Here is a 10,000-nt window from a genome sequence, read left to right on the forward strand (position 1 = left end):
CCTGACCCCAGTGGACTGGGGTCAGGGTTAGGGTCAGGGTCAGGGTCGGGTTTAGGTTTAGGGTTAGGTTTAGGGTCAGGTTTAGGGTCAGGTTTAGGTTTAGGGTCAGGTTTAGGGTAAGGGTCAGATTTAAGGGTTGAGGCTCCTCTTGAGCTCTGGGGTCTGCTTGGAGCTCAGCTGGCAGGAGTACTTTGGGGGGGGGCTGTTCTACTGGTTCTGGGACGCCTCCTGGTTCTCCTGACCCTGCTATCTGTTCCAGACTCGCCCGGCGACCAGCCCGTTGACCTCTTTGTGGGCGACGTGAGCTCATACACCCTCCACAACCTCCAGCCTGGGACGTCCTACGACGTGGACGTGGTGGCCCAGTACGCCGGCGGCGTGAGCGCCCCCCTGGACGGACAGGGAACTACACGTACGTACGCCACCGGCCAGCGCCGTGTCCCATTGGTCCAACCCGCTAAGGTGGGAATGTGTTCTACCTGCAGTCTACCTGAACGTCACCAACCTGGAGACCTTCAACCTGGACCACGACAAGTTCTGCATCAAGTGGACCCCCCACCGCGCCGCCACCTCCTACCGCATCAAGCTCCACCCGGCAGACCGTAAGTCCACCGCCCGTCCCACCTGACACCAGGTGTGTGGGCGTCGACCGGCTGCAGTGTGACAGAACTCACGGCTGTGGTTGGTGGATTCAGATTAGCCCCTCCCCCTGCAGCCTCCAGCAGAGGTCGCCATGAGGTCACCATCCCGGCCGGTCTGCCCCAGTACTGCTTCGACGGGCTGTCGCCCGACGCCCTCTACAACGCCACCATCTTCGTCCAGACCCCCAACCTGGAGGGCCCGGGGGTGGGGGTCCAGGAGAGAACCCGTGAGTGTTAGCACGCAGCGTTAGCATTAGCATTCAGGCCCCACCCGGGGGTGGACCCAACTACCACGCTAACAACCGCTTGTCTCTCTCAGTGGTGAAGCCGACGCCCATCCCGACACTCCCGCCCACCCCCAGCCCCCCGCCCACCATCCCCCCGCCGTGGGAGGGTAAGTCCGTCCAGCCAACGCCCACTTCCTGTTAGACAGACTAGAAGGGGGAAAGAACCCGGGGCGTTAGCGTTAGCCCCTGCCCCTGCTTCCTGTGAGGTGACTTCCTGTTCCTGCCCCAGTGTGCCGGGGGGGCAAAGCGGACGTGGTCTTCCTGATCGACGGCTCCTGGAGCATCGGCGAGGACAGCTTCACCAAGGTGGTGCACTTCATCTCTGACATCATCGCCGCCTTCGACCGCGTGGGGCCGGGGGGGATGCAGGTACGTCCGCTGACATCATGGCTCCTCCCACTGAGGCGTGTGATTGGCTCTTGTGTCCCTCTGATGTCATGTGACCCCCCCACAGGTGTCCTTCGTCCAGTACAGCGACGAGGCCAAGACGGAGTTCCAGCTGAAGACCTACCAGGACAAGGGCGTGGCCATGTCGGCGCTGCACCTGATCCCCTACCGCGGGGGGAACACCAAGACAGGTGCGCCCCTGCAGCGGCCAATCAGATCCCGCCGCGTGTCATTCTGCTGGTTTCCTGACACGCCTCTTTCTGTCAGCAGGAATGGCGCTCAAACACACCTACGAGAAGGCCTTCTCCCTGGAGAACGGCATGAGGAGGAACGTCCCCAAGGTCATCGTGGCCATCACCGACGGGCGCTCGCAGGACGAGGTCAAGAAGGACGCCGCGCGGCTGCAGCTGGCAGGTAACGCTAGCCACAGTTAGCCACAGGTAATGGTTAGCCACAGGTAACGGTGTGCTGTAGGTGTGACAGAGGAGTTCAAGGTGGAGGTGGGACTGCATCAGGGATCAGCTCTGAGCCCCTTCTTGTTGCTATGGTGATGGACAGGCTGACAGACCAGGTTAGACAGGAATCTCCATGGACTATGATGTTTGCAGATGACATTGTGATCTGCAGTGAGAGCAGGGAACAGGTGGAGGAGAAGCTAGAGAGGTGGAGGTTTGTCCTGGAAAGGAGAGGAATGAAGGTTAGCCGCAGTAAGACAGAGTACATGTGTGTGAATGAGAGGGACCCAAGTGGAAGAGTGAGGGTACAGGGAGAAGAGATCAAGAAGGTGGAGGATTTGAAGTACTTAGGGTCAACAGTCCAGAGCAATGGAGAGTGTGGAAAAGAGGTGAAGAAGCGTGTCCAGGCAGGATGGAACGGGTGGAGGAAAGTGTCAGGTGTGATGTGTGATAGAAGAGTTTCAGCTAAAATGAAAGGAAAGGTGTACAAAACTGTGGTGAGACCAGCGATGTTGTTTGGTCTAGAGACAGTGTCACTGAGGAAAAGACAGGAGACAGAGCTGGAGGTAGCAGAGATGAAGATGCTGAGGTTCTCTCTGGGAGTGACCAGGAAGGATAGGATCAGGAATGAGTCCATCAGAGGGACAGCACATGTTAGAGGTTCTGGAGATAAAGTCAGAGAGGCCAGACTGAGATGGTTTGGACATGTCCAGAGGAGAGATAGTGAATATATTGGTAGAAGGATGCTGAGTTTTGAACCACCAGGCAGGAGGCCTAGAGGAAGACCAAAGAGGAGGTTTATGGATGTAGTGAAAGAGGACATGAAGGTAGTTGGTGTGAGAGAAGAGGATGAGAAGACAGGGTTAGATGGAGGACACTGATTGGCTGTGGAGACCCTGAAGGGAACAGCCCAAAGGAGAAGAAGAAAGTTACAGGTAGCAGTTAGCCACAGGTAGCCAGCCACACCTCCTTGGCCCGTCCCGCTCCAGCCCCGCCCACCAGCCCCTCCCTGTCCCCAGGCTACAGCGTGTTCGCCATCGGCGTGGCGGACGTGGACTTCGTGGAGCTGCAGTTAATCGGCAGCAAGCCGAGCGAACGCCACGTGTTCGTGGTGGAGGACTTCGACGCCTTCGACACCATCAAGGAGAACCTGGTGACCTTCATCTGCGAGACCGCCACCTCCAGTGAGTGAAGCCCCGCCCCCTGTGACACGTGCTCACCCCCCGTCTCACACCTGTACTTCTCGCCCCCAGCGTGTCCCCTCATATTCCTGAATGGATTCACGTCGCCCGGTAGGAGCCGCCGCCCAGTGCAAGGCCTGATGGGAAACCCCGCCCCCTCTGATGGAGCCCCGCCCCCTCTGATGCTCTCTTGTGTCCCAGGCTTCAGGATGCTGGAGGCATTCAACCTAACGGAGAAGACCTACGGCTACCTGAACGGCGTCTCCATGGAGACGGGCTCCTTCAACAGCTACACGTCCTACCGGCTGCACCGCAACGCCTTCCTGACGCAGCCGTCAGCGTGAGTCCGCCCCCCATGACCTCACACTCATGATAGCGGCAGGTAGCATACAATTAGCTACAGGTAACAGCTAGCCCGTCCGTTCCGTGTGAACGGACCCTCTGTTCCGTGTGAACGGACCCTCTGTTCCGTGTGAACGGACCCTCTGCTGCGTGTGAACGGACCCTCTGCTGCGTGTGAACGGACCCTCTGTTGCGTGTGAACGGACCCTCTGCTGCGTGTGAACGGACCCTCTGCTGCGTGTGAACGGACCCTCTGTTGCGTGTGAACGGACCCTCTGCTGCGTGTGAACGGACCCTCTGCTGCGTGTGAACGGACCCTCTGTGTGTGAACGGACCCTCTGTGTGTGAACGGACCCTCTGTGTGTGAACGGACCCTCTGCGTGTGAACGGACCCTCTGTTCCGTGTGAACGGACCCTCTGCTGCGTGTGAACGGACCCTCTGCTGCGTGTGAACGGACCCTCTGTGTGTGAACGGACCCTCTGTGTGTGAACGGACCCTCTGCGTGTGAACGGACCCTCTGTGTGTGAACGGACCCTCTGTGTGTGAACGGACCCTCTGTGTGTGAACGGACCCTCTGCGTGTGAACGGACCCTCTGCGTGTGAACGGACCCTCTGCTGCGTGTGAACGGACCCTCTGCGTGTGAACGGACCCTCTGCTGCGTGTGAACGGACCCTCTGCTGCGTGTGAACGGACCCTCTGCGTGTGAACGGACCCTCTGTGTGTGAACGGACCCTCTGTGTGTGAACGGACCCTCTGCTGCGTGTGAACGGACCCTCTGCGTGTGAACGGACCCTCTGCTGCGTGTGAACGGACCCTCTGCGTGTGAACGGACCCTCTGCTGCGTGTGAACGGACCCTCTGTTGCGTGTGAACGGACCCTCTGCGTGTGAACGGACCCTCTGCGTGTGAACGGACCCTCTGCTGCGTGTGAACGGACCCTCTGCTGCGTGTGAACGGACCCTCTGCGTGTGAACGGACCCTCTGCGTGTGAACGGACCCTCTGTGTGTGAACGGACCCTCTGCGTGTGAACGGACCCTCTGTTCCGTGTGAACGGACCCTCTGCTGCGTGTGAACGGACCCTCTGCTGCGTGTGAACGGACCCTCTGCTGCGTGTGAACGGACCCTCTGCGTGTGAACGGACCCTCTGCGTGTGAACGGACCCTCTGCTGCGTGTGAACGGACCCTCTGCGTGTGAACGGACCCTCTGCTGCGTGTGAACGGACCCTCTGTTGCGTGTGAACGGACCCTCTGCGTGTGAACGGACCCTCTGCGTGTGAACGGACCCTCTGCTGCGTGTGAACGGACCCTCTGCTGCGTGTGAACGGACCCTCTGCGTGTGAACAGGGAACTCCACCCTGACGGCCTCCCCCAGGGCTTCACCATCATCCTGATGCTCCGCCTGCTGCCCGACTCCCCCAGCGAGCCCTTTGACGTCTGGCAGGTGTCCAGCAAAGACCACAAGCCAGAGATGGGGGTCACCGTCAACCGTGAGTGTCACTGGGGCAGGGGCGTGGCAGGGGAGGGGCCGGGGGCGGGGCCTTCTGACCGCTGACCCCTCTTCTGTGTCCAGCCTCCAGACAGAGCGTCTCCTTCTACAGCCGAGATGAGAGCGGAGACCTCCAGAGGGTCGTGTTCGACGGCGAGCCAATCAGGAGGCTGTTCCACGGCAGCTTCCACAAGGTCAGTGGGCGGGGCCACGGGCCCGTCCAGGGTCCAGGTGGGCAGGGCCACAAAGGTGAGCTGGCGCTGCAGGCTGTCAGGACCGGGTTCACGCAGTGAAACAGTCCAGGTTCACACAGTGAAACAGTCCAGGTTCACACAGTGAAACAGTCCAGGTTCACGCAGTGAAACAGTCCAGGTTCACACAGTGAAACAGTCCAGGTTCACACAGTGAAACAGTCCAGGTTCACACAGTGAAACAGTCCAGGTTCACGCAGTGAAACAGTCCAGGTTCACACAGTGAAACAGTCCAGGTTCACGCAGTGAAACAGTCCAGGTTCACACAGTGAAACAGTCCAGGTCCAGAGTGGTTCTGATTGGACGGCTGTAACCTCTGGCAGAACCCTGAACATCTGTTTGTTCGTCTGGTTCCGTCGGTCCAGCAGTCAGACGAGGTGATGCTCTGGTGTGTGTGTGTGTGTGTGTGTGTGTGTGTGTGTGTGTGTGTGTGTGTGTGTGTGTGTGTGTGTGTGTGTGTGTGTGTGTGTGTGTGTGTGTGTGTGTGTGTGTGTGTGTGTGTGTGTGTGTGTGTGTGTGTGTTAGCGTTAGCCACAGAGGAATGTGTTTTTGATGTGACGTTGAGTTTCTGGTAGAAACAGGAAGGAATTAATCCCGCCTCATTTCCTGTCCTCTGGCGGCGTCTGCTGACGGGACAGGAAATGCTCCTCTTCTTCACATTCCAGCAGCGTTAGCATAAACAGCTCTGGTGGCACGGCGAAGCGCTCTGAGCTAATGCTTCACGGCCGGCGGTGAGACGTGTGTGTGTGTGTGTGTGTGTGTGTGTGTGTGTGTGTGTCTCCTCAGCTCCACATCCTGGTCTCGTCCTCCAGCGTCCGGCTGCACCTCGACTGCCAGGAGGTGGCGGAGAAGGAGATCCGCCCGGCGGGGGCCACGTCCCGCGACGGCTACCAGGTCCTGGGGAAGATGTCCAAGTCCACCGGCGCCGGGGAGTCCGCCGCCGTAAGTCCACCGCCGCGCTAACACGCCGCTAACACGCCACATGAACACCTGAGCAGGTGAGGACAGCTGAACTTTGACTAGCTGCTGTTAGCATGTAGCCGCCTCTGAGCTAACGTGAAACACGCTGGATTCCGGGAGCGCCGCGTCACATGGCCCTGAACACATGTCACATGACATCATGGGAAACGGCTGCCAGGCTGCGTCTCACACTCATGACTCACGTGTGGTTCTGGTTCTGGTTCTGGTTCTGGTTCTGGTTCAGGAACATGTGGCTCCAGCATGGAGGCCCCTGTTCCAGATGTTTACAGATTCTCCTCCAGAGACGCGGCGGCGTGTGAACGCGTCGCTCTGGCGGGATGATCCTGATGTCATGGAAACAGAACCACATCAGAACACATGGCGAGGACGGGGCCCCACGCCCTGTCTGCAGCATGAGGCGCTTCCTGTCTGTGGCGTGAAGCACTTCCTGTCTGTGGCGTGAAGCACTTCCTGTCTGCGGCGTGAAGTGCTTCCTGTCTGGGTGTGTCAGTGGCGTTGGCTTGTGGGCGGGGTCTTCTGGACCGTCACATGTTCTCCTGTGTCTCCTCTGCAGTTCCAGCTCCAGATGTTTGACATCGTCTGCAGTCTGGCGTGGACCAGCAGGGACCGCTGCTGTGACCTCCCCTCCACGGTAAGACACGCCTCTAATGCTGGCTCCTCCCCCTCAGCTGCCCCACGCCACCTGGAGGTTCTGGGTTCTGGACCTCCACCAAACATTGCCCGGGTCCACTGACAGAGTGGAGACCCTGATTCACACTGAGACCTGATCCGGATCTGGATCAGGGTCCGGATCAGGATCAGCAGATCTAAATCCTCATCTGACTGTCAGCACCTGAATCCAAACAGAGGTTAAGACCCCCCCAGCTGCTCTGACAGAATGACTGATGTGAGGAGGGGCCCTCTGATTGGCTCGTGACGGCCTCCTTTGATTGGGTGTGGCCAGAGCGGCGTCCATCTGGTTCCATCTGGTTCCTCTTCTAACCTGAATGTAAACAACAGTGAGCTCATCTTGACATCCCATAATAAGTTGAGCTCACATCTGCTGAGCGTCATGGCAGCGTCCCCCCTTCAACCTATAGGAACCCTGGACCAGCTGGTTCCTGTTGGATCAGCAGCACCAGGTCCTCAGACTAGTCTCGTCTAGTCTAGTCTGTAGTCTGGTTTAGTTTGGTCTAGTCTGGTTTAGTCTAGTCCAGTCTAGTCTAGTCTGTTGCAGTCTAGTCTGTAGTCTGGTCTAGTTTGGTCAAGTTTGATTTAGTTTGGTCTAGTCTAGTCAGTCTATTCAAGTCTCGTCTGGTCTAGTGTGTTCTAGTCTAGGCTAGTCTGTAGTCTGGTTTAGTTTGGTTTAGTTTAGTCTAGTCTAGTCTGGGTTGGTTAAATCCAGTCTATTCTAATCTCATCTGGTCTAGTTTGGTCTAGTGTGGTTTAGTCTAGTCTAGTCTGGGTTGTTTTAATCTAGTCTATTCTAGTCTCGTCAGGTCTACAGTGGTACCTCTACTTATGAAATTAATTGGTTCTGGAAGAAATTACGTAAGTAGAAAATTACGTGCAAATGTCCTGATCCGTTCCAAACCCCCAAAATTCAGACATAAATGTTTCATAAAGCATAAAAATGCATCAAAACATGTAACAAATACATGTTACGATTAGATTATTACACAATAAATGAGAGTTGTGTATAACGTAAAAAACAAAGAATAATAATGACGGTCATTTACCTTTTAACTGCTGTCCTCATTGTTTTTTGCCCTCTTTGGTTCATGCCCTCTTGCCCCCCCATGAACAACAGAGTGAATTCCAGTCCTCCTTCTGAACTTCTCCAACCACCCACGCGACGCCTTAAACTCCTTAAACTCCCTTTAGTTTTAATAACGTGGTGATTGTAGATGCATTACGGCCATATTCTTTGGAGAGATCAACCAAACGCATCCCTTTTTCAGGCTTTTCTATCATCTCTTGTTTGTTTGTACGGACAAAAAAACTCTTTTCTCCGTCTTTTCTTTTCCTCTTTTCTCCGTCACTTTCTTGGGGTCCATAGTGAATACTCTAAAAGTTAATATATTTACGTAAAACTATCAGAACACCTCAGGGGTCGAGGGCCGAATGACGAGGACGCTGCATAGACACCTATCTAGCTCCACACAGAGGTCCCTCTTAGCCAATGGGATGCCAGGATGCTAGGTAATAGCCAATGGCAGAGCAGCTATGAGAATGTTGCGTTCAGGAACCTGTGGGAGATTCAAGTATCAGCCGATACTGTGTTTTTACATTACATAAGGCAAAATTTCTTTCATAACTAGAGGTAATATTTTCCTGCTGAGAAATTTCGTAAGTAGAGGTACCACTGTAGTTTGGTCTATCTTGGTTTATTCTAGTCTAGTCTGTAGTTTGGTCTGATCTAGTTGGGTCTAATCTGTACTCTGGTCTAGTTTAGTCTAGTTCGCTTTAGTCTAGTCTAGTCTGGGTTGGTTTAGACTAGTGTAGTCCAGTCCAGTTTAGTCTAATCTGGTCTAGTCTCGTCTGTAGTCTAGTTTGGTCTACTTTGCTTTAGTGTAATCTAGTCTATTCTAGTCTCGTCTGGTCTAGGTTGGTCTGGTTTAGTGTCTCCATCTCCATCAGAACCTCTCCTGCTGCTTTGAACCCAGACCTTAGGTGCGATTGGACTTTGTGGTCTGTCAGAGGTTCTGATTCTGCTAGTAGGGGGCAGCACTGGCAGCTGTTAGCGCCTCACATGCCAACCCGTGGTTTAATGTAGGTCGGGTTTCTGGGATCGTTTGTGGGCCGTCCAGAACACCAAACCTGTCCGTGAAAACCTCTTCTGGTCATTCTCTGGTCCTCAGCCGGACCTCAGCCGGACCCGAGACAGAGCACTGGTTCGGTGGCGGCGGCGGTAGATGCAGCCTGTTTTTGGGGCTGGTCCTCATCAGGGCGGAGCATCCTCACGCGGGCTCCGCTGAGGTCTCTGGAGGCGCCAGAACACACCGGCTTTGTGTGAGAAGATGTCTGCCGGCGTGACGCGGTCCCCCTCTGAAGGGGCTCTATCTGGACGACTGAGTGAGGACAGCTGGATGGGTGCTGACAATTATCCCATGATCCAAAGGGGCGGAGGCGCCATACATTAGGAACAGCCGGGGCCGCGTTGCCCCCAGCGGGTCTGGTTCTGATCACCGGGATCGGGTGTAGGATCACAGGAACGACGAGAGAACACGACTGTCCATCTGGTCCTCATGTCCGTCACGCCTAATGGGTTCCGCCGCTCCGGGGGGGCGGGTCCACGTCTTACTGGCCTGCTCAGGCTCCTCCCATCTGAGCACCACTGATTGGTCGGTTGACCGATGGACAAACGTGTCCAGAACAAACTGCTGCGGGATCGGATCCAGAACCGTCCATTCGTGGTACTGGGGGGCTGAATTGGGAGGTTCCTGTCTCACAGATGTTAGATTTCACGATCATGTGACACATATGGAGCAGAATCCCCCCAGGCCATCGTCACGGCAACCACACTTCTGTTCTGGGGTTGTCGGCGGCGCCAGAAAACAAGACGTCCAGGAAAGGAAGTCAATGACATACAGAACTGAGTGGTGATGGGTTAGGGTCAGGGGTCAGGGGCTAGGAGTTAGCTTTAGGGTTAGGGGTGAAGGGTTAGGGGTTAGGGTTAGGGGTTAGCGCTAATGTTAGGGGTCAGGGTTAGGGTGAGGGGTTGGCCCTGGTCATGGGTTAGTGTTAGCGTTAGCTTTTGTCATGGGTTAGTGTTGGTATTAGCGTTAGCGTTAGCTCTGGTCATGGGTTAGTGTTAGCTCTGGTCATGGGTTAGCCTTAGCTCTGGTCATGGGTTAGCGTTAACTCTGGTCATGGGTTAGCGTTAGCTCTGGTCATGGGTTAGCGTTAGCTTTGGTCATGGGTTAGCGTTAGCTCTGGTCATGTGTTCTCTCTAACCAATCTGTTTCCTCCAGAGGGATGAGCTCAAGTGCCCGGCGCTGCCCAACT

General features: G+C 55.8%; 1 protein-coding gene across 9 annotated transcripts in view; it reads left to right on the top strand.

Moving 5' to 3' along the window:
• col12a1b (collagen, type XII, alpha 1b) overlaps positions 1 to 10,000 on the top strand; it is a 60,783-nt gene that overhangs the window by 43,419 nt on the left and 7,364 nt on the right. For all 9 annotated transcript variants that reach the window (XM_068341754.1, XM_068341759.1, XM_068341755.1 and 6 more), the window contains 15 exons: positions 260 to 412; positions 486 to 602; positions 716 to 868; positions 961 to 1,035; positions 1,158 to 1,297; positions 1,383 to 1,506; positions 1,586 to 1,729; positions 2,790 to 2,954; positions 3,024 to 3,062; positions 3,153 to 3,291; positions 4,640 to 4,782; positions 4,866 to 4,975; positions 5,819 to 5,974; positions 6,567 to 6,644; positions 9,967 to 10,000. The exon at positions 9,967 to 10,000 is cut by the window's right edge and continues 53 nt beyond it. In XM_068341754.1, the coding sequence (XP_068197855.1) occupies positions 260 to 412; positions 486 to 602; positions 716 to 868; positions 961 to 1,035; positions 1,158 to 1,297; positions 1,383 to 1,506; positions 1,586 to 1,729; positions 2,790 to 2,954; positions 3,024 to 3,062; positions 3,153 to 3,291; positions 4,640 to 4,782; positions 4,866 to 4,975; positions 5,819 to 5,974; positions 6,567 to 6,644; positions 9,967 to 10,000 (1,770 nt within the window). The remainder of the gene's footprint in view (positions 1 to 259; positions 413 to 485; positions 603 to 715; positions 869 to 960; positions 1,036 to 1,157; positions 1,298 to 1,382; positions 1,507 to 1,585; positions 1,730 to 2,789; positions 2,955 to 3,023; positions 3,063 to 3,152; positions 3,292 to 4,639; positions 4,783 to 4,865; positions 4,976 to 5,818; positions 5,975 to 6,566; positions 6,645 to 9,966) is intronic.

The sequence above is a fragment of the Antennarius striatus genome, chromosome 19, assembly GCF_040054535.1.
Source record: "Antennarius striatus isolate MH-2024 chromosome 19, ASM4005453v1, whole genome shotgun sequence".
NCBI classification, from domain to species: domain Eukaryota; kingdom Metazoa; phylum Chordata; class Actinopteri; order Lophiiformes; family Antennariidae; genus Antennarius; species Antennarius striatus.